Source organism: Bufo bufo, chromosome 3, assembly GCF_905171765.1.
Source record: "Bufo bufo chromosome 3, aBufBuf1.1, whole genome shotgun sequence".
NCBI lineage: Eukaryota > Metazoa > Chordata > Amphibia > Anura > Bufonidae > Bufo > Bufo bufo.
The window spans coordinates 434050256-434074705 of NC_053391.1; the positions used below are offsets into that span (position 1 = coordinate 434050256).

The 24450-nt window shown below is 43.0% G+C and overlaps 1 protein-coding gene and 1 long non-coding RNA gene across 2 annotated transcripts in view; one reads left to right on the forward strand and one right to left on the reverse strand.

Annotated features, from left to right (window-relative positions):
• SEPTIN10 (septin 10) overlaps window positions 1-23458 on the forward strand; it is a 58755-nt gene extending 35297 nt beyond the window's left edge. Inside the window, exons 9-11 of the mRNA XM_040425008.1 lie at window positions 17844-17976; window positions 19913-20097; window positions 22973-23458. Of these exons, the coding sequence (XP_040280942.1) occupies window positions 17844-17976; window positions 19913-20097; window positions 22973-22982 (328 nt within the window). The 3' untranslated portion in view covers window positions 22983-23458. The remainder of the gene's footprint in view (window positions 1-17843; window positions 17977-19912; window positions 20098-22972) is intronic.
• On the reverse strand, window positions 3309-23574 carry LOC120995659. Its single transcript, XR_005777643.1, has 3 exons — window positions 23456-23574; window positions 20491-20494; window positions 3309-3318 (listed from the first exon to the last, which is right to left on the reverse strand). It is a non-coding gene; the product is annotated as an uncharacterized LOC120995659 (long non-coding RNA).
• Between the last annotated feature and the right edge of the window lie 876 nt (window positions 23575-24450).

A 24450-nucleotide genomic window follows, 5' to 3' on the forward strand; every position in this document is an offset into this window, starting at 1 on the left:
AAGACAGCAGTGGATGGAGAGTGACATCTTTTCATAAAGGCTTTCTCATTCTTGTGATCAGACACCACTAATCAGATATTGATTTCATAGATAATTAGAATACTACCTGTGCTTTTGGTAGGAAAGCCCCTCCAGACTGAAGTTTATTTGAGGGCCAAATACCATGTTATGGAAAATCTGAAGGCCACATCCAATCTGTTAGCGTTTCCTATTGGAGCTATATTTCGAGCCCTCGCCCTGCACCTGTTGCCCGCACAGCTGTTTCTTACAGTGTTCAGTTGTATCAGCCCTGGCAGGAATGGAGGAATGCAAAAAATCTGCTGATGTCTCTAACTAAAGAGAGGGACAAATGCAAACAGATTAAAGGACAAATTACCCTGGCACTTAGCTTGAATCAATGAGGAAAGAAAAGAAAAAAGGAAGCAGATATTAAAATAAATAAAGAAAAAAGATGCACAAATGAGATAATCCATGATACACATACTAAGATTAAAAGGACAAAAAAAAGACTATTCTGGTATATGTACACTGGAGAGCCCCTCCGGTAGCCGTAACTTGACTCTGGTAGGAGCTAAATCTGCATGTACACACAGCACTGTGCCTGGGTAACCAGTGAAGAGACTGGCACTTACTGGGGTGCCATAGCCTTCGTTTTGCAGACTGGTCTCAGGTGTTAGATGCCTATTAAATGCACTTTGGTGGCCTTTCCTTGTTTTATTTCCTCATTTATCTGAAGATATGACATTGAGCTTTTTTAGGAGTTCTCCAGTTTTTCTTTATGGTGCCCCTGTTTGTAAACTACACGAGGGATAGGGTATTCTTGTCAGTTACTTTACTGAAGAATAAGGAGCTCCGGTTCGGATCCACCGTTACATCATGTGACCCACAGTCTGACTAGCCAAGTCCTACAGCATCTGAAATCAGTCCCTCCTGCACATGGCCGTTGCGATCCACGGATACTGGCGCGTGCATTCTGCGGAATGGCCAGCTCCCTAACAGTACAGCCTTGTCCGTAAAATGGACAAGAATAGGACATGTTCTATTTTTTGGTGGGGCCCCGAAACAGACATACGGATGGGGACAGCTCACAGATGTGCTGTACGCATCTTTTTGCGGCCCCTTTGAAGTGAACAGGTCCGCATCGGATCTGCAAAAAATGCGGATCCAATGCGGACTTACTTCCAGCTGTCACAGCAGATCCTGTAGGATTCAGGTAGTCAGACTGTGGGTTGTGGTGGACCTGAACTGGAGTTCATTACTCTGCAGGAAAGTGGGCAGTAAGGTGATTGACTGCCTTACCTTATCCCACAACCTTAGGCTACATTCACACGTCAGTATTTTTCTATATCCCGAATTTCGGTCCGTTTTTTGCGGATCCGTTGTTCCTGAAAATGTTTCTGTATGTCATCCGTATGTCATCCGTTTTTTGCGGATCCACAAAAAACGGAAACATGTATAAATTTCAATAAGCAAATAAAGTTGTTTGGATTTTTTTTTTAAAAAGTGATGCTTATTCCAGAAGAGGTAGAGGATCAGTGGCTTGGCTTTAGAGGAGCCTGAAAGAGGGCCTAGTTCTTCTGACATGTGTTTTACACTTTCATACTTGTATTCCCCAGAAAATAACAATTCTGGAGTATCTTTTATTTAGAACTCTGCATTTTGCAGTTCCTCTGTTATTCCTCCTGAAAAGTATAAATTGACAACATGGTGCTACCATTTTCTTGTCAGTAAGGCATGTCCCTGCCTAATCTGGTATTGTCCAATTAGCATCTATCAGACTGTGTGGGGACACTTCATATTGACAAGAGGAATGGTACCACCCAGTTATCAATTTATTCTGACATTTCTGTTCAGGCTATCCTTTCTGGCTTATAGAGGGGGTTCCCCAATCAGAAACCCGTGTTCACAATTTTTCATATATGCTGTGTAGCGTGTCCTATTCAGTTTTGTTTTTATTATGTTTTTTTTCACAATAAAGAGCCTTCTTTTACACGACCCAAAGGAGTGTGCGGTTCTAATAATTGGTTTGTGTATAAGGCTCACTAATCAGCAGACAATCTTTTAAGCCGAGTGTCAGCTGCTGCTCGATAGCGGGCAGAATCCTGCTTGTGTAAAAGCACCCTTAGGCTAGAACTCCACTGCAACTTTTCTTTGGGTGATTGTCATGTTAAAATCAGGGTTAGGCCTCATGCACAGGACTGTTGTTTGGGTCCGCATCCGAGCCGCAGTTTTGGCGGCTCGGATGCGGACCCATTCACTTCAATGGGGCCGCAAAAGATGCAGACAGCACTCCGTGTGCTGTCTGCATCCGTTGCACCGTTCCGTGGACCCGCAAAAAAAATATAACATGTCCTATTCTTGTCTGTTTTGCGGACAAGAATAGGTATGTCTACAATGGGCCGTCCTTTCCGTTCCGCAAATTGCAGAAGGCACACGAGCGGCTTCCGTTTTTTGCGGATCCGCGGTTTGCAGACCGCAAAAAACAACATGGTCGTGTGCATGTAGCATTACTGTCGGTGGTGGCAAAATTTGCAGTCAGATTTATTGCGCTTGTTGTACAGCTGTTTTCCCCATAGAGTAACACTGAGAATACATGACAGTCACAATAAAACATTTCTTAAAGGGCATCTATCACCACGAAATTGGACATGAGTAATACTGCAGTCTGCAGATAAGTAGTCCAGATACCGATTTTTTATTTTCCCACTGCCCCCTGTTCCCTTGCTGTTGGTGTTTAAAGCTGCACTGATATACATGATCAAGATTGCTGTGCATGCGCACAGGAGTCCTCTCCATTATGTTTGCACGGCACAGTAGTCCTGTGTATTTCAGCACAGCTTCGAGTGCTGACAGCAGGAGAACTGCGGAGCAGTAGGAAAATGAAAAATGTCGATCCGGACTCCTTATGTGCAGTACTACTCATGTATTACTACAGTATAGTCCAAAATCGGGGTGACAGATTCCCTTTAATTTTCAATATGGCCACAACTTCCTGTCCCTGTGTTTTGGCTAGGTGTGTATAGTAGCATTGTTATTATGATTGAGTCTGTAAATGCTTTGTATTCTGAAGATGTATGTGTTCCCTCCCTGTACATAAATGATACCTCTTCTGTATAAGGCAGCTTGTGTTTGGCACAGAGAACTCCTTTATGGATTGTGCCAGTAACGATGAACTATTTCACTGAAACATTACAAATCATCTCGGTCGTGAAATGTTTTCTAGCATAGTAAACCAAGTCTCTCATCTTATCTCCAAACCCGGCGGCTTCTAATAGAATGGTTTGATGAATTGAATCTCGGCGCTTGGGAAGCAAGAATCTAAGAAACATGCATCATGCCGAATACTCTGAGAACATTACTCATCACTCCTATTCTGGGAGAGACAATAAATCCCGCTGCAGCCAGATTCGGGCCATAAACGCGTCGATCATGTTTTTACATGGTAGATTAGTAGAATCTATCTTTCTTATCGTCTTATGTCGCATGCATTGCCTGCTTGGCACAAATTGCCTTTGTATGAGTTTATTTATACTAGTCATTTTTACTAGTATAAATAGAACTCTATACACATTTACCATTCTCTCGCCATCATAGCAATGCTGCACTTGTGTGGTCTTTTGTCGTGTTTCCTTCCAATGTGTTGATTTGGTGCATACAAGCCTACCTCACTGGTGCCATCCATCCTTCATTATCATGTCAGGTCCAGCATTCTGTGCTGATTATTCTATCAGTGTATCGTTATGTACCATGATGGCAGATGCTGGGGATCATGGGGGTGGGCATGACTGATCCTTATGTCTTATTCACACCTCAATGTTTTGCATGAGTGATTATTATCCAAAACCAGGAGCAGGTCAAAAGCAGAGAACCTATGCAAATCTTTCCATGTAGGCCTCGGTCCTGGCTTTGTAAATCACTAACCAATGTCTGGCAATGGCATGTCTCCCCTACATACATGCTGGACACTGTGCCAACCAACCTGTTTCATTTTGGGCTAGTGATGACTAGGGATTCTGGCGGTCCCCTGGTATTAACCCTTTATCTTCTATATAGGGATCTAACCTTCCCTGCAGTGGAGCTACCAGGCGGCTACCTCTTAGTATAGTCCGGGTGTGGGAGACACCGGCTCTGGTAAGTGGCTCTGAGGGATCAGGCAATACACATAGGAAACAGGCAGAAGTCAGGCCTGGCAGAGTTTGTGGAAATCCATGAAACAATCCGAAGGTCAGGGCACGCAGCACAGGATCAGTATGGTGAACAAGCCCAGGTCAGGAATCAAGAATAGGACAGACAAACAGATCATAGCTCTTTCACAGGCTCCAGCAACCTAAGAAAACCTAGTGAGATCTGTAGAGACCAATTTTGCAGGCAAGCAAGTGAGATCAGCAGCACAGCTATATAGGAGAGATGAATAGCTCATCAGTGAAGTAGCGGAGCACAGGATCACAAAGGGAATTAACCCTTACAGTGCTGCAGGGAAAAGTCTCTCTAATAGGCACAGGAATAGTCCTTGCAGCCTGGGACATAGAAATCTGGCGGCTGGACAGAAACTTGGTTAGTGATGCTGCATCTGTGCCACCCTGGATAGTGGGACAGTGGTGGGCACAGAGTGCCACCATGGGGGGGGGGGGGGGGGGGGTTGTTTGACTAGGTAGTGCAGTATGTGGGTATACTCGTCCTTCACCCTGCTCTCTGAAAGCCAGCAGTCACATTTGTCGATAGGGACCTCACTGCTTTACTGTTTTGGTGTTAGATTCCCTAGTACCTGGATTAGTGAGTGTGCAGCTCTCAGTACTGTTTGAACTCTCTTAGATGTCTGTTTAAAATGTTGGTCTCTGGTGACAGATGCACTATGAACTAAACCTTTTAAAGGGGTTGTCCCAATATTTAATCTTACACCCTGTCCAGGATAAGTAATAAGGTGTATAAGCACAAGAATGGGTGTCCCTTATCCACCTGTATGAATGGAGCAGTAGTTGGGCATGTTTCCTTTTGGAAATGAATGCAGCAGCAGTGCACATGATCAACCGCCACTCCATCATATAGGGACACACACAACCCACACTCTCATGATTGAGAATAGGGAAGATGCTTAAATCTTGGTATAACTCCTTGAAATTGTCTGAACTGAAATGAGGTAGTTGGTGGATATGATTATCTCCACCCAGCTGTGGGAAGGGGCCACGGTTCTTGTGGGCCTCTTCATTGTTTACATGGGGCCAGTTACCTGCACACAGTATAAACACATTGCAGTGAAGTAGCAATCTCCTGCACCACTACTAAGTAGACATTGTGTCGGTAGTTGACCCAATATAAACAATAAAGAGCGGATACATGGAAGTGCCCAGTGCTGGAGCACCGACAATCTGATATAGATGGCTTTTCTTGAGGAAACCAGACAAATACCCTTTTATCATAGGATGTAAGTAGAATTTGGTTTTAGGAGAAACAGGAATATTAGTTTAGTCATCAGTTTAGTCATCAGTTAAGTCATCTATTTCAACTTCATGAACTTATGTCTTTTTTCAACCATATTAACTATATTTTAATATATTGTATATTTGTTTCTAAAATAATACTTTTTTCCTTCAGTATGTGTTGAGGCCCTTTTAATACAGACCGTTATGGCCATCGGCGTGGAAAGACATTGCCAACCAATTGATTTGACTCAGGGTTAAACCTAAGGGCATTATCCTGGCAATTCCCTGGTATTCACCCTTTAAAAGGGTTGTCCCATGAGAATTAGTCTACGGTTTTCAAACCAGCACTTGGATCTGAATACTTTTGTAATTGCATGTAATTAAAAATTTAGTATAGCCACAAATCAAATCAAATGAAATGTATCTGTATAGCGCCACCTGCTGTTTGTTTCTTTTCTTATTTCTTTGACCTGCTCACTGAGAAAGCCGCACATGCTCTGTGTTATCCTTCAACTGCCCCCTGAGCTGTGATAGGGAGAGCATTGACACAACCCTTAAAGAGGACCGATGTTAAAAAAAAAACGGGTGGCAGCATCAGCTGCAAGTACAGGTATTTAGCTCCTATAAGTAAAACAGATGAAAGGTCCTCTTTAGCTGCAGCAGAACAGACCCTCCCCTAGAGCTGTCAGATTGATATAAATCTAGCAGAGCAATGAATGGGGAGATCTCTGGTTCCATGTGAGGTACAGGGCTGGTTCTAGCTTTGTTAGAAAGAGCATGTCATGTACTATATGATGTCTCATTTTCATTTTTTACAATAATCATGGGATAACCGCTTTAACCCATATAGACGGATCTGGATCTTGTTGCAGGGAACACAGCAGGCAGCTACCTGTTGGATTAGTCTCTGTATGGTTGGCTGCTGACCCACAGGAGTCAAGAAACACCGGTACTTAGCACTGAAGGGACAGTCAAAACTGGTAGTTAGTAACAGGTTGAGATCAGGTTGTGAATACATGCAGTAGAAACGAGGTCAGGGCAAGCAGTTATCAGTTATCGAGGTCAGTCCAGTAAATCAGACACAGGTCTGGTCAGGCAGACAACAGGCAGACAACAGTAACAACACCTTTACAAGGTACTAGCAAGCTAGGGACCTTTTTTCTCAGGTCCCTTCCTACAGGGAAAGGTGCCTTAAAACGGTTTCCAGCCATCGGGTGGTGAAGATTGGGATGTGTGCTGGCTCTCTCCTGATCAAAGTCCCGGCAATTAGCCAACAAAAGAGCAAATGCTGATTTGTCATTTCAGTGGATGTAAATATGATTGTGGACCCCACATCACGTGTAAACAGGATGTGTTGTGAACAGTATGAACACGGTATGGGGACAGATGATTGTACTAAGAATTGTTTGCCTGAGCTCCATTTAAATGTACTAAAAGAGCACTAGTCGACATATCGCTGTAGTCAGTCACGGGCAGTTATTGTGGAAAAAGACCCTTACTTCAGAAAAGAAAATGATGCCAACTTTTTTTTTTTTCTCCAGGAAATGATTTAAACTGCAGTGCATTGCTTTAGGAAGTAGGTTTTGGGTTATTTTGCAAGCAATCTGCTTCCCAAGCATTTTCACAGGGCAGTGAAGTAAAGTTCTCAGGATGTGTGTATGGGTCGTACATCCTGTTTATTCTGCGCCAGCCCGATTTCACACTGCAGCCTCGTACAGTGCAGCCTTTTGTCCACCAGCCGGACATGGTCCCGTGGTACACACTCTCAGCACTAGCTACCTCCTTTTCTTCTGGTTTTTTTTTCTACTTCATTTGCTTCATGCTTGGGGTTGTTTATTGTTCTTTGATGTGTATCTCTCAGATGGTTTCCTCCACTTACATTTTAACATCTTTTACGACAACTGCAAAATGTATTATATGAAGGTTCGATCCTCGGGCTACTTTGTAATATTCATAAACCTTCCATCCATCATTCATGAAGTACCTTTCTGTCCTAGGCATAAATCACTTGACTAGACAGCAGTAATGACAGGAGGCTGAGTCTAATAAATGGGTCTGATATTTTACTTGTCACGAACTGAGCCATTAATGGAACGAGGTCATTTTAAATCAGCTGAAATTAAGCATAAAACAACACGTACATTGTTAAAAAGTCCAGCACTGATTTGTAAAATCCACCGAGCCTTTATTGAAATCCCAATGACACAAAATACAATGGGGACGTGACCCCCCCCCCCCCGGTGCTCCTGTTAACACGTCTTGTACGTTAGATGTCCTTAGTTATTTTGACTAAGGACATCTAATGTCCAAAACGCGTTAACGGGAGCATCGGAGGGTACGTCCCCATTGTATTTTGTGTCATTGTGAATTCAATAAAGGATCCGTGGATTTTACAAATCAGTGCTGGACTTCTTCGTTCCCAGTTGGATCAGACCTGTCCGAGCTCGACTAATTTCCTTGGACCAGGGGAGCTGGAGTTTTCTTCTCTGATATGTCTAATATCTGCATTAGACCTGCTAAGGTTTCCAGTGATTTATGGCTGTGACCTCTGCACCCACCAGACTCTTGCAGCATTCCTGACATAGCTGTCCAGCAACAGATCACTCTACACGGCTGTTTATTAACATTACTGTCCTGGAAATGACTGCAGCCATAATTGCCTGTGTGAATATCCATGAATGAATCCATCCCCAGATGTCCAGGTCTTATAGACACATCGGCCATATTATTTCATATTTTGTATTGACTATGGCTGTCCAACCAGCCAGCTCAGAAAGAAACCACCGGTGTCCTTTATCAAATGTAGTGTAGCATGCTCCTTATATGTTGCTTATCAAGGTATCTCACAGGGTGGGTAAACCACTGATTGTATCCACACGAACAGAGGTTTAGCCATTTTTCATTTGCAGCCTCTGTCACGCGTACCCTACAAAGCATCTTGTACCATAGTAGCACTGGATGGGATAGGTTCTGACAACTGAAAACACATTTTATCTATTCAGGTCATTAGATGACATAGGGGAGATCATCCCAATATACCCATAACACAGAGCAAGTAAAGAAAAGCATCCTAGTATAGAAAGTGTTCATAGCATTTAGAAGATTAAAAACACTATTAAACATAAGTTCATACTAAGTTCATCAATAGCTTTGTAGTGAAGACATATTAATACACGTGCCAATCACAAAAATGGTGCAAATGGGGTGAGAATTTATCCATTTGTGCTAGTTTTCTGGTGTGAAAAAGTTGCAATTTTTGAGATTTTTGTTTGTTTGCCACTCTAAAAAGTGAGCAGGCTTATTGGCAAAAAAACAAAACCTATATATAAACCCCATAACAGGAAAAATAAGAAGCAGTACAATCAACCATATATAAAAATTTTGTACGGTATATCTTTTTATTGCAACATACAGTAAATTCATGTATATAAACTAATCATAGAAAATGAGGATAGAGCATCAGATTATGGAACAAACTCCACAAACGCTCCACTCCTCCTCACCGCTCCCACAAGAGATTCAAATATATGTAGATAACACAAGGGTTAACAAACCTATACCAATCCATATAATAATCCCAAAAGCTGGGGGCTGGGGTCAAAAATCAGCATAATAACCCTAAGGCCTCATGCACACGGCCGTTGTTTGGGTCCGCATCCGAGCCGCCGTTTTTGCGGCTTGGATACGGACTCATTCACTTCAATAGGGCCGCAAAAGATGCGGACAGCACTCCGTGTGCTGTCCGCATCCGTTGCACCGTTCCGTGGCCCAGCAAATAAAATATAACATGTCCTATTCTTGTCCGTTTTGCGGACAAGAATAGGCATGTCTACAATGGGCCGCCCGTTCCGTTTCGCAAATTGCGGAAGGCACATGGGCGGCTTCCGTTTTTTTGCTGATCCGCAGTTTGCGGACCGCAAAAAACAGCACGGTCGTGTGCATGTAGCCTAACTCTGTGGAGGGGATGAAGTAAGATCCCCACATAAAAAGTTACCTCACTCCTAAGTCCCTGTAGGACCAGAAAAGGCAAGGAGGAGGAGACCCCAGTAAATGTAACAAAAAACATAACGGTCAGGAAAATAACCAACCTGTGGAAGTGTTTGAAAGGGGAGAGGATCCAAAACACACTTCGACGAGCATTTCGCCTTAGCTTCGTCAGAAGGTTGCCAAAAAATCAGGTGCCATCGTTGACATCAACATATTAAGGGCTCATGCACATGATCATTGGATGTTTTGCGGTCCGCAAATTGTGGATCCACAAAACAGGGATACTATCCTTTTCCGTAATGCGGACAATAGTAGGACATGTTCTCTTTTTTGGTGGAACGACATATGAACACGGAATGCACACAAGGTCTTTTGTGGTTTTTTTGCAGCCCCATTAAGGGTTCATTCACACGTCCGTGGAATGGATCCGCATCCGTTCTGCAATACCTGGAACAGGTGCGGACCCATTCATTCTCAATGAGGCAGGAATTGATGCGGAGAGCACATAGTACGCAATTGCAGACAAGACTAGGCAGTTCTATGGGGGTGCCGGCCGGGTGTATTGCGGATCCGCAATACACTACGGACATGTGAATGGACCCCAAAGTGAATGGTTCCACATACGGGCCACAAAAAACGGAAAAAGAATATGTTTGTGTGCATGAGCCCTAACTGTAATTTAGGCGAGAGACTGTTCTTTTTCAAATATGATTACTGGAAGTTTGTAAATATATCCGGAAGCGATACCGCCATACGATGGATCTGGACCTGCGCTGTGATCAAATGTGAACCGTCAGGAAGTCTGCATCATTTCTGCATCTTAGAGATGCATCTAGTGGTACATTTTTGTCCTGTATTAAATTTGTGTTTTGTTGTTTTTTCCTGACTGAGAGATGCATGTGTCTGTATAATAATAGGAAAAGAGAAATAACAAGTGTTCACACCAGTTACTACATAGAACACCACAAACATTTCTACAAACAGCAGCACTAGAAGGTTCAATATGTTATGTTCCTGGTGGTCCGGGGTAGGAATCGACCGATTATCGGTTTTACCGATATTATCGGCCGATATTCAGGATTTTGACAGTTATCGATATCGGCATCTATTTTGCCTATATTCCGATAACGTATTGGGAACACAGATCGCGCTGCTCTCAGCTCTCTCTGTGTTCCCTCAGCAGCACAGGGGAGAAGGAAGCAGTGTCTCCTCCCCCCTGTGCTGCTGCTGCCACTGCCGCCAATGAAGAGACAGATGAGAAGAGGAGGAGAGGTTGCTGTGGCCACTGCGCCACCAATGATATTAATTTACTCATTCATTCAAATTGAACAGGAGGCGGGAGCTGGCTGCAGAATCACATAGCCGGCTCCCGGCCTCTATGAGCGGTAGCTGCGATCCGCGGTAGTTAACCCCTCAGGTGCCGCGGATCGCAGCTACCGCTCATAGAGGTCGGGAGCCGGCTATGTGATTCTGCAGCCAGCTCCCGCCTCCTGTATATGAATAAATGAGGGATTTATCTTCATTGGTGGCGCAGTGCACCCCCCCAAGCCCCCCAGTATTAATCGTTGGTGGCGCAGTGCGCCCCCCCACCCCCGTATTAAAAACATTGGTGGCACAGTGCGCCCCCCTAGTTTTAATCATTGGTGGCAGTGACCACAGGGTCCCCTCTCCCCTCCGATCGGAGCCCCAGCAGTGTAAGCCTGGGGCTCCGATCGGTTACCATGGCTGCCAGGACGCTATTGAAGCCCTGGCTGCCATGGTAAGCTCCATGCTGCTGTGTGCACAGAGCACAGGGCAGCAGGGACAGTGTGAGCTCCTATTCACCCTGATAGAGATCTATCAGGGTGAATAGGACAAGGGTTCTAGTCCCTAAGGGGGCTAAAAGTTAGTAAAAAAAACCACTAAAATATTAAGTATAAATAAAAAAGAAAGATTTACAAAAGAAAAAAAAACTACACATTAACAATAAAAACATTCATTTTCAGCAGATTTGTGTAGGAATTTATTTTTTTTTAAAATGACATTTCACAGAATATCGGTATAAATTATGGGCTATCGGCCTGAAAGTTCACAAATTATCGGCCCTAAAAAATCAATATCGGTCGATCCCTAGTCCGGGGTAAGAAGGGGGCTAGTGGAGCACAATGATGATAATGATGCCACTATACAGATTCAGAGCCTACCCGGTACCTTCACATATCCCAATTCCCATGGATTGGAATCCTCTTAACTGTACTTTTAAACTCTTGATGTCTCTAGTTACGCATTTGGTGCCCTCTCTTCTTCACCAGATCTCTTTCAGACAGCATCGGCTGATAGGCCTGGAGAAGAGCTACGGCAGCACTACATGCCGCATTGCTTGTTCTCATTGCCATTGTCTACTAGCAACCAAAAACAAAAAGGAAAATGTTTTTGATGTAACATTTTCATTTCTCTTGCATTTCTCAGTTTGAGAAATATTACCTCCTAATTGTATCATATATGATGTATAATAAGAGTGGTAAATATTGTGTTCCTTATTTAGTAGTACAGATTAGGTAATGCAAATAAGACAGAAATGTATGCAGCTTTTGTGCCAGTAATACATGGTGTAATGTGACACTGAAGAGCTTTTTAGAAGCAGGACAACTGAAGCCCTGTCATATCCCCTGCCTCCAGCTGTATCGGTGACCAGCGCTGACATTACCAATATTAACAGCAGCTAGGACAGTGACCTTTGTGTATTAGGGTAGGGATTAGGGAATCTTAGCTCTGTCTATTGGATCCCAGGAAGAGTTAGACTAAAGGGAACTGAGATGAGCTTGTTCAGATGAGTCTCTACTCTACATTAGTGATTCCAAACTCCAATACCATGGGGAACCCCTGAAAAAGGTTTATATTCCTGCATACCCCCCTACTCGCATTTTTACCTCACAGGGTCTTGTAGACCAGAAAAAGCATACTATATTCCAGCAGAGATTAGGATGAAGACATTGCCTGCCCAATGCCGGCTGAAATCCCATCTATTAGGCCTCATGCACACGACCGTAAATGTGGTCTGCATATGATCCGCATTTTTTGTGCTGTCCGCATCCATATGTCCGTTCTGCGGCCCGGCAAAAAAAAAAAAAAAATAGAACATGTCCTATTCTTGTCTATTTTGCGGACAAGAATAGGCATTTCTAACAGAGGGCAGGACACGCCGATCCGCAAAATGCGGAACACACACGGCCGGTATCCATGTTTTGTGGACCGCAAAAATGGATAGGTTCGTGTGCAGGAGGCCTAAAAGTGACTCTTTCTGCAGTCTTCTGTGGTAGCTCTGATCACAGATTGAAAACCACAGCTGTATTGACAGTATATGGAAGTGAAGAGTTATCTACAAATTATGACAAACCAAACTTGGTGTATTACCAATTACAGTTTTTGGAGGGTTATGCAGGCGACACTCGATGTACTTAGAGAAGTTGAATATTGGAGATGATTAGAGGGAATATTCTAGCCATGCCTATATGATCTCTGGTAATTTACAGAACTCTATATATGTTACTTAGCAGCGGTTTCAGCATATAGAATACGTATTTATGCTGTCCAGCACAAGGGGCTAAATGTACAATGTACGCTGGTTAATAGGGTGACGGGTTAACATTGGATGCAGCCTCCGGCTATTGGTTTTCCCTGAAAATCACGCATTCAGTAATGCTTTTGTAGTTGCATGAATAGCAGCACAATACTCTTAGTTACTGGCATATTTTCAGTAGGAAACTGCTTGGATTGCAGTTGAGAATTGCATAGGACTATACTTTCGCCTATTATTGCCCTTATCTGTTGTCCATTATGTAAAAATATGAAACACTGCATATCATATTGGAGTTAGTAGTGATAACACTTGCTGGCATTGCATATATTCAAAAGGGAGATAGCAGTAGCAGAGTAAAGGGTACTTTTACACTTGCGTTGTGAGGATCCGGCAGGCAGTTCCGTTGCCGGAACTGCCTGCCGGATCCGGAAATCCATGCGCAAACGGATAGCATTTGTAGACGGATGCGGATCCGTCTCACAAATGCATTGCAATACCAGACCAGTCTCTCTGGTGTCATCAGGAAAAACGGATCCAATATAAAAAATTTTCACACTTTTAAAGGTCTGCGCATGCGCAGACCGGGAAACCGGATCCGTTTTGCCGTAACACTTGGTGCCTGTTTAATGCATTTTAATGGAAAATAATGCCGGCAAGTGTTCCAGAATTTTGGCCGGAGAAAGTACCGCAGCAAATACTGTAAGAGTGACTGAACTAAAGACGTCCTGATGCATACTGAACGGATTGCTCCCCATTCAGAATGCATTAGGGTAAAACTGAAGCATTTTTCATCCGGTATTGAGCCCCTAGGACGGAACTCAATACCGGAAAAGAATTACGCTAGTGTGAAAGTAACCTAATGTAAAAGAGACCATACAAATTTTACTAAAGTTGATTAAAATTGATCATTTTAAGCAAAACAGTTGTTCAATGGGTAAAACTTGACAAAGAGCAATCCTGTCTGACTGATGACATCATTGTCTCATCATGTACCCAGTGTTATTAATCATGTAAGGCCAGTTTAGATGACTACAATGGCCAGTGTGGTCTAAAATAAGTATGGCTGCATTGTGTAATGATCATTCACAATCCTTTGGTGAAAAATTGGCCATGCATATTGGTCTAAAGTTGACCAAAACAGACGATTTCAACCAAAATGAACATTCATTGGTTGAAATGTAACCGAGCTGATCGATGATAGACCAGATGTTTGTTTGTTCAACCTTCAACCACATCTATCTACTGTGTATGGCCAGCTTAATACACGTGGCCACTAGAGATGAGCGAATTTCATATTTTGAAATTCGTTCACGCTTCGTTTGGTGGTAAAAGCAGAATTGCGCTATGGATTCCGTTACCACGGACCATAACGCAATTCTATAACGGAATGCCTTTAGAGGCATTCCGTTATTTATTCCATCATAATACAAGTCTATGGGTTGCAAAACGGATCCGTCCCTTTTTCGTTATGCAGGGGAGTCCTCTCCTGCATGACCGAAATGAGACGGATCCGTTATGCAGGCCATAGACTTCTATTATGACGGAATGAATAACGGAATTGCCTCTAAAGGCATTCCGTCATAGAATTGCTTTATTGTCCGTGGTAACGGAATCCATAATGCAATTCTGCTTTTACCACCAAACGAAGTGTGAAAAAATTTCATAACATGAAATTCGCTCATCTCTAGTGGCCACTTTTAGGAAACTGTAATTCTGCTACTGTATTTTTGCTGCCATCTAGTGTTCAAGAAGATGTATGTCATCTTTTGCTGCTCTGTATTTCTGGAGAAGATTGACCGATTTCAGACTGCCTGTTAACTATATACGCCTGGGCGGTCCGTGCTTATCTCTGCAAAAATATTCCTGAATGACCTTGGCGAGATTGCAGCTGCATTCTAATCATGCAGCTGTGGGAGCGGGGAGCGTGCTGTCAGTTACAGCCATGCTCCCCATAGAGAAGGAAGGGACTTTTTTAAATCATTTTGGCCTTCTCCATCACTTTATGACCAGCGTTCAATACAGATCACGAGGCAGCAATGCAGCGGCTTCCTGCTTCGGTCCTAGTGCAGTCACTGGGGGATGTGTGTCTGCATGAGCTGCTGGGTCTTGTCAAACCCAGAACGGCTCTGCAGTGAGGCTTTACTGCATAGTAAAACCGCTGTGTGCAGCATAGAAGTTGCTATACGTACTGGCAAGATTTTGAAGAGTTAAAGAAATCTAGTTAGAATGGATATCTTAATCACTGCAATATGTCCTAGAAGCGATATGCAGAGAACGCATATCTTTAAGTAAAGGTGGAAAATTTGCCTGGAAAAGGCCAGAATAGGAAGAGATAATAGGTACCTATAAAGTACCTTAAAGATTTCTCCTGCAAAGCATAGAGCGGAAAGTGTGCTGCAAAGCACTGACCGCTGGTGGGCACAAAATAATTGGCAGTGCTTCCGTTCTGGCATAATTTACATTGTAATCCTGACAAGTGACTGTAGTGATTGGGAGTGTGATGTAAGTTGGTGAGAGAAACGGCAGGGTTGGATAAGATCAGAAGTAAATCATCTGCAAACAGTGAGAAGCTCTTGTCCAGGATCAGTATACTGTACCTTTTTATATTAGTTTGCCGTAATCTGAGCCCCTGGAGGTTCAATACTTAAAGGGCTTTTCTGGGAGTTTATTACTGATGACCTATCCTCATAGTAGGTCTTCAGTATCTGATGGTTGGGGGTCTGACACCCGGGACCCCCGCCGATCAGCTGTTTTTTAGAAGGCATTAGCGCTCCTGTAAGCACAGCGCCGTACATTGTATAGTGGCTATGCTTGGTATCGTTCTCAGCCCGAGCGATACCAAGTACAGCCACTATACAATGCGAAATATACAGTTAGGTCCATGAATATTTGGACACTGACACAACTTTTGTTTTTATTACCTGTTTACTAAAATATATTCAAGTTATAGTTATATAATGGACATGGACATAAAGTCCAGACTTTTAGCTTTCATTTGAGGGTAGCAACATTAAAATTTGATGAAGGGTTTAGGAGTTTCAGCTCCTTTTCATGTGGCACCCTGTTTTTAAAGGGACTAAAAGTAATTAGAGAATTGACTCAAAGGCTGTTTCATGGGCAGGTGTGGGCAATTACTTCATTATTTCATTCTCAATTAAGCACATAAAAGGCCTGGAGTTGATTTGAGGTGTGGTGCTTGCATTTTGAAGATTTTGCTGAGAAGTAAACATGCAGTCAAAAGAGCTGTCAATCAGGTGAAACAATCCATCCTTCATCTGCGAAAACAGAAAAAAACTATTTTGAGAAATTGCTACACTATTAGGAGTGGCAAAATCTACAGTTTGGTACATCCTGAGAAAGAAAGAAAGCACTAGTGACCTCAACAATGCAAAAGACCTGGACGCCCACGGAAGACAACTGTGGTGGATGATCGCAGAATAATTACCATGGTGAAGAGAAACCCCTTCACAACAGCCAACCAAGTGAACAACACGCTCCAGAATATAGGCATATCATATCCAAATCTACCATAAAGAGAAGACTGCATGAAAGTAAATACAGAGGGTTCACTGCACGGTGCAAGCCACTCATAGGCCTCAAGAATAAGAAGGCTAGATTGGACTTTGCTAAAAAAAACATCTTAAAAAACCAGCACAATTGTGGAAGAACATTCTTTGGACAGATGAAACCAAGATCAACCTCTACCAGAATGATGGAAATAAAGTATGGCGAAGGCATGGTATAGCTCATGATCCAAAGCATACCACATCATCTGTAAAACATGGCGGAGGCAGTGTGATGGCTTGTGCATACATTGCTGCCAGGGACACTGGGTCCCTAGTGTTTATTGATGATGTGACACAAGACAGAAGCAGCCAGATGAATTCTGGGGTTTTCATAGACATACTGTGTGCTCAAATCCAGCCAAAAGTAGCCAAACTGATTGGTCGGTGTTTCATAATACAGATGGAGAATGACCCAAAACATAAAACCAAAAGCAACCCAAGAGTTTATTAAAGCAAAGAAATAGAATATTCTTAAATGGCCGAGTTAGTCACCTGATCTGAACCCAATAGACTGAACTTCAGACAGAAAGGCCCACAAACAAGTAACAACTGAAAACTGCTGCAGTAAAGCCTGGCAGAGCATTAACATGGAGGAAACACAGCGTCTGGTGATGACCATGAGTTCAAGACTTCAGGCAGTCATTGCCAACAAAGGGTTTTCAACCAAGTATTAGAAATGAACATTTTATTTACAATCATTTCATTTGTACAATTACCTTTGAGCCCCTGAAATTAAGTTTCAAAAATGCTTTAGTTCCTCACATTTTTATGCAATCATTTTGTTCAACCCACTGAATTAAAGCTTAAAGTCTGAACTTCAACTGCATCTGAATTGTTTTGTTCAAAGTCCATTGTGGTAATGTACAGAACAAAAATTAGAAAAATGTTTTCTCTGTCTAAATATATATGGACCTAACTGTATGTATTGTGAAATCCACTGATTGCATGTGAGTGGTCCTAGTAACTGTTGAAGGAAATGTAGTTTTGAATTGTACAATCATAGATCATAACTTTAGTCTAGGGCTTGTACAGACCTGTATTGAATCTGTAATACAGTACCCATGGGCTGCTATGGTCTTATACTGTACAGCTGTGTGCCTTCAATTCATACACAATCCATGAGAAACAAAACAGTAGTATATTACATTGCATGTCATATTACCGAGGTGTTCTGACCTACGTATAGTCTATACTCAATATGGTACTTCACTCCCAAAATGTTGAAGGAATAATACGAACTACAGTACTGGGGACTACCGTATATAATTTTTTGGCTCAAAAGAATCACACTATGGTTTGTTTGTACTTCAGTGTGCAAGAAACGTATGAAGCAAAGCGACAAGAGTTCTTCGAGGATTTGCAGAGGAAGGAGGAAGAGATGAGACAGACCTTTGTGCAGAGAGTAAGAGAAAAGGAGACCGTGTTGAAAGAAGCTGAAAGAGAGGTATTACATCCATTTCTGTCCCTTTCTATCCTTCACATAATAGTGCTAGACCCAAAAGAAAACAAGTGTGATGGTCACTTATACCTGCAGGATTAGCACAGAAAAATGTGGCCACTATTTGAGCAGCACTGGCAGTAGCGGCCTTCTCACTGTTTAGCGCAGGCCCAGTGACATCACGACCAGTATCAATGGCCTGGGCGGGGCTAAGCTCTGTTCACTTGAATGGAGCTTAGCCCCGCCCAGGCCAGTGATACTAGTCGGGACATCACTGGTCCTGCGGTAAACAGCGAGAAGACCGCTACTGGCAGCGCCGCTGCCTTCTCAAACAGCTGATCAGCAGGGGTCCCGGGTGTCGGACCTCCGCTAATCAGATGCTGATGATCTATCCAGAGGATAGATCATCAGTTTAAAAAAGTTTGAAAAAAAATTTGTTTTATTATATGCAAATTAGCCTTTAGGAGCAATGGGGGCATTTCCGTTACTCCTAGAGGCTCTGCTCTGCAACTGCTGCCAATCAAAGTGCAGAGGGTGCATCTATTGCAGAGAGAGCTGAGCATCCAGGAGGGTATTTAGAGTAAATTGACACACAACAGAAATTTCTGCAACTAGAAAATCCATTTCACACATGAGAATGGAATTGTTTCTGCATCAGGTGCATGGATTTCAGGTGCAAGTCCCATTCAGAGATTTCTACAACAGATCAGCCATGTGTGAATAAACACATAAAGGCAAATAGTTTGAAACGAAACAGAATCAGCTTCCCGTGTACATAAGCAACTGACTTTCTCAGTCAGACCATCACTCCAACCAGAGAGAGCCCTCCTCCCATGTAGTGACTCAAGTAGAACATCACACATTACTCTAATTAATGTAGTCATCTTCTGTGGACATCTTAATCTAGACCAGGGATGGCCAACCTGTGGCTCTCCAGCTGTTGCAAAACTACAACTCCCAGCATGCCCAGACTGCCTACACCTATCAGCTTACTGCAGGGCATGGTGGGAATTGTAGTTTTACAACAGCTGGAGGGCCGCAGGTTGGCCATCTCTGATCTAGACTATCAAGAAGACAATAGAGAGGTCTTACTGTTGTCCCAATTCTACACCTACTATTATTATACTAACAGACACCATCTTCACCTCACAGCAGCAGTAAACTGACAATGGATTAACTATATATATATATATATATATATATATATAGGAGTTTTATATCTTTGTACTGAGAACTACAGAAGGACCCTAAATTGCCAGTGCAAATATACTTCAACATGAAAAAGGACCTTTCCTTGTATTCAGTAATTCATAATTACATTGGGTGGGGAATGGGGTAATGGTTATGTGAGTCATGTGAGTGCAGGATGCTGCTGCCTTCAATAGGTGTCATACTGTATATCAGCACAGCTTAATTCCTAGACTGATTTCCTCTTCTGTAGTTCAGGAAGGATCTCTTCTCCCCTGTTCTGACTGACACGGATGCTGATGAGTGTGTGATTCCCTCTTTCTGCAGAGTCTGTGGTGGGTTCTCTCCTCTGTCTATAATCATACAGAGCATATGTGATTCTACCCCTCTGTCTTTAGACCGCCTTGTGTGTTCTGTCCTCCTTATCTATAGGCAGTGTGAGCTTCTCTCCTTGGAGTCTTTTCCTCCTCTCTGCACTCTGATCTGCCATTTACTACTACTAGCTCTTCTTGCTGCTAACTCTGAGAGAAGGGAGGGGGAGAGCAGTCAGAAACAGGAGCAGTGTGTTATTGGAGCTATGTCAGATTCAGCAGGGAAGCCATCTAGATAAAAAATGGTAGGATGTTTTTAGTGAAGACCATTTAGAACAGTGTTCATAGCCTCTATGAGATAATTTTTTTTTTTTTTTTTTTTTTACAAAGGTATACTTTATTGAATGTTGCGCCCTCATTAATAACACATGTGATTTATACAGCTTCAGAATAGATTTGAGCAGCTGAAGAGGCTTCATCATGATGAAAGGACAAATCTAGAAGACAAACGGAAAGAGTTACAGGAGGAAATCAATGCATTTCATAAACGTAAAGCAGCAGCAGAGCTCCTACAAGGACAAGCATTTGGAAGTGTTGCCAACACCAGCTTAAAAAAGGACCGCAAAACGTAAGTTCATTCTTCCAGAATATTACCTGTCTGTGCCCACTACTAAAGGAAAACCTGTATCTGAAAATTTAAAGGGTAAAACTGTTTCTACTGGTGAATGGTAGATCCTCATCAAGGACATTAAAGCTTCTAATCCTCATAGGAAAATAATTACTAAATAAATAACCAATAACAAATATTTTGTGTCTGCTGACACGTAGCCAATGCAAGTCAAAAGTGGATTATGAATGTAAAGGGGTTGTCCCAAGATTTAAACTTATCCTCTATCCACAGGATAGGACATAAGTGTCTGATCGGTAGAGGTCAGACCACTGAACAGGGGTTCTGTGTCCCCCATATGAATTGGGCAGTGGTCAAGCATGTGCGCTGATGCTCTATTGGTCTCTATGGTACAGCACTGGGCTATCTCCGGCAGTCCCATAAAATTGAGTGGAGCAGCAGTGGGACAGCTCGATTCATAAAGGAGACACAGGACCCCCATTCTTGTGATGAGCTGGGGTCCTAGTGGTTAGACCCCAACAAATCAAACCCTATCCTGTGGTTAAGGAATGTTTAAATCTTGTATTAACTTATTTAAAGGGTATCTGTCACCAGGAAGTTCATGTAGATCTTCTCTTTCCTCTTCTCCTCCGTTTGACTCAGACCACCATGACAAATTCTTTTAGCCGCATCTCGTCTCTACAGAGATTGTTACACAGACATGTTAGATTTCTCATAATTGGGGTCATTTGTCAAACTGGTGTAAAGTACAACTGGCTTTGGTGCCCATAGCAACCAATCAGACTTCACCTTTCATTTTCCAAAGGTGCTGTCAAAAATGAAAGGTGGAATCTGTTGCAATGGGTAACTAACCCAGTTCTACTTTACACCAGTTTGATAAATTACCCCAAAGGTCCCTATAGTGTCTGCAGCAATTATAATGTCCCCTAGAGTTCCCCCAGTAATAATAACACCCTATATTGAGCTCCAGGTAATAATGCCTGTATAGTGTCCCCAAAAATAATGTCCCCTAAAAGAAACGCCCCCACACTGCCCCCATATAGTAATTTCCCCCACACTGCCCCCATATAGTCATTTCCCCCACACTGCCCCCATATAGTCATTTCCCCCACACTGCCACATATAGTAATTTCCCCCACACTGCCCCATATAGTAATTTCCCCCACACTGCCCCCATACAGTAATTTCCCCCACACTGCCCCATATAGTAATTTCCCCCACACTGCCCCATATAGTAATTTCCCCCACACTGCCCCATATAGTAATTTCCCCCCACACTGCCCCATATAGGAATTTCTTCCACACTGCCCCATATAGGAATTTCCCCCACTCTGTCCCCACATAGTAATTTCCCCCACTCTGTCCCCACATAGTAATTTCCCCCACTCTGTCCCCACATAGTAATTTCCCCCACTCTGTCCCCACATAGTAATTTCCCCCACTCTGTCCCCACATAGTAATTTCCCCCACTCTGTCCCCACATAGTAATTTCCCCCACTCTGTCCCCACATAGTAATTTCCCCCACTCTGTCCCAACATAGTAATTTTCCCCACACTGCCCCCACATAGTAATTTCCCCCACACTGCCCCATATAGTAATTTCCCCCACACTGCCCCATATAGTAATTTCCCCCACACTGCCCCATATAGTAATTTCCCCCACGCTGCCCCATATAGTAATTTCCCACACGCTGCCCCTATAGTAATTTCCCCCACGCTGCCACATATAGTAATTTCCCCCACACTGCCCCTATAGTAATTTCCCCCACGCTGCCCCTATAGAGATTTCCCCCACACTGCCCCTATAGTAATTTCCCCCACGCTGCCCCTATAGAGATTTCCCCCACACTGCCACATATAGTAATTTCCCCCACACTGCCCCATATAGTAATTTCCCCCCACGCTGCCCCTATAGTAATTTCCCCCACGCTGCCCCATATAGTAATTTCCCCCACATTGCCCCATATAGTAATTTCCCCCACATTGCCCCATATAGTAATTTCCACCACACTGTCCCCATATAGTAATTTCCCCCACACTGCCCCATATAGTAATTTCCCCCGCACTGCCCCCATACAGTAATTTCTTCCACACTGGCTTCCATGTAGTAATTCCCCCCACAAAGTAATTTGCCCCCCACACTGCCCCCATCAAGTAATAACCCCACACACTGTCCCCATTAGATAATTTGCCCTTACACTGCCATCCATTAAGTAATTTCTCCACACTGCCCCCATAGTATTAATTCCCCCCATGGTAGTAATTTGCCCCCACAGTATTAATTGTCCCTTCAATTAATTGTAGTAGTTTGCCCCCCACTGTCCCTTCAGTGATATTTTCCTGTGCCCCCCCAGTAATATCCCCCAAAGTTGGCACACAAAAAATAAATAAAAATAAAAGCTAATCCTTACCTATGTCCCAGTCGGCGCTCACTCGTCGATGGTGCAGGCGTCTGGGCACAGGCGCGATGATGTCCTCACGCCCGCCTACGCCAGAATTTTACTACTGCATAGGCTTGAAGCCTATGGCGGTGATCGGCGGACGGTGGCGGGACAGGGAACTATGCGCTCCCGTGCCCCGCCGTAGTTTGTGGGCGTTTGGGTCGGCGTTGGGCCCCCCAAACGCCCCAATTATAATCTGCAAGCCACTCTGTGCACCCTTACTCCTCCTGATCCCTCTGATAAGGTATTATTACATTCAGCTGAGTGGGCTCTACAAGGCACTGTCCATGGTTTAACACTGAATTTTCTGGTTACAGACCCCGTTTATGTCCGCAGCAATGAAAATGACAGCATAGAATGTAAATGATGACACAATGTATATGATAATGCTTTGTCTCTTTTTACATTCCATTTTTTGGTTCTTTCCTTTGCAGTTTCATGTGATTGGATGACACTGGTCTATGATACTACACAATTAGATCTGCGTCTTTTCATAATTTTTTTTACAACACAAAATGTGTTCCTGAAATCCAGACTACTTAAAGCAAAGTACAAGAAACAACAAGCACTGCAGCAAGAAATGGACAATCACTAACCCAAATGCGTGGTAACCCTGCCAGCAGACCACTGGGCTCTTTACAATTCTGGAGATCATTCATACAAAGGAAAATACAAGAGAGTTTGATGGCAACTTTCTCAGTGTAGCTTTTTGTAGCAGTTTTTGATGCAGTTTTTTGAGCCCAAAGCTAGAAGTGGGTTGGAAGGGAATGAGAACTTAGGCTTCTCCTTCCTTCTGGATCCACTTCTGGCTTTGGTTCAAAAAATGTCACAAAAAAACCCTGTATGGTACCACCCTTACAAGACTGTTGTTAGCTCATTTGTGTTCTAATGGATCAGTTGCATGTTATTAGAGGGACTGTGCAGTCTGGGAAGCCTACGGGATGTTCTGTTCAGAGAGTAGATGTTTTATGTTGAACTCAAGTTAAAAGCCACTCTGAGGAGATAGCCGGATCTAGTGCCCCAAACTGCAATCACACAAGCCTAGAGCCCCTTATTTCTGTCCTATTTGGATCTGTTTGTTTGATTTTATAATTCCCATTAAGAAATGTAAATGGCCCTAACTGTTCATATCAGTGAGAGGTTTATTATGTGCACATGTATAAAACAATTTCCTATCCTCTTGGTAACCCTTCCTACAATTACATTAGTGCATTTATTTTGTGTTCACATGTTTATTGCTTTTTTTTTTTTTTTTTTTTTTTAAGAATTGCTGTTACGTTGAACAACATAAAGTGATAATATTTGGTAATTTGTAATTTCTTGTATAGTTTCCCGCTGTGTCATTTTTAAGAACTAAGGCTAATATTTTCCGGTATTGAGATCCGTCATAGGGTCTCAATACGGAAAAAAAAACGCTTCAGTTTTGTCCTTATTCATTGTCAATGGGGACAAAACGTAACTGAACAGAACGGAGTGCTCCAAAATGCATTCCGTCCCGTTCTCATACCGGAGAGCAAACCGCAGAAAACGGATCCGTCCCCCATTGACTTTCAATGGAGTTTATGACTGATCTTTCTTGGCAATGTTCATAACGGATGCAGACAGTTGTATTATCAGTAACAGAAGCGTTTTTGCTGAACCCTGACAGATCCAGTAAAAACGCTAGTGTGAAAGTAGCCTATAGGGTACTTTCACACTTGCGTTTTTCTTTTCCGGCATAGAGTTCCGTCACAGGGGCTCTATACGGAAAAGAACTGATTAGTTTTATCCCCATGCATTCTGAATGGAGAGTAATCGTTCAGTTTGCATCAGGATGTCTTCAGTTCAGTCGTTTTGACTGATCAGGCAAAAGAGAAAACGCCGGCATGCTACGGTTTTATCTCCGGCTAAAAAACTGAAGACTTGCCAGAAT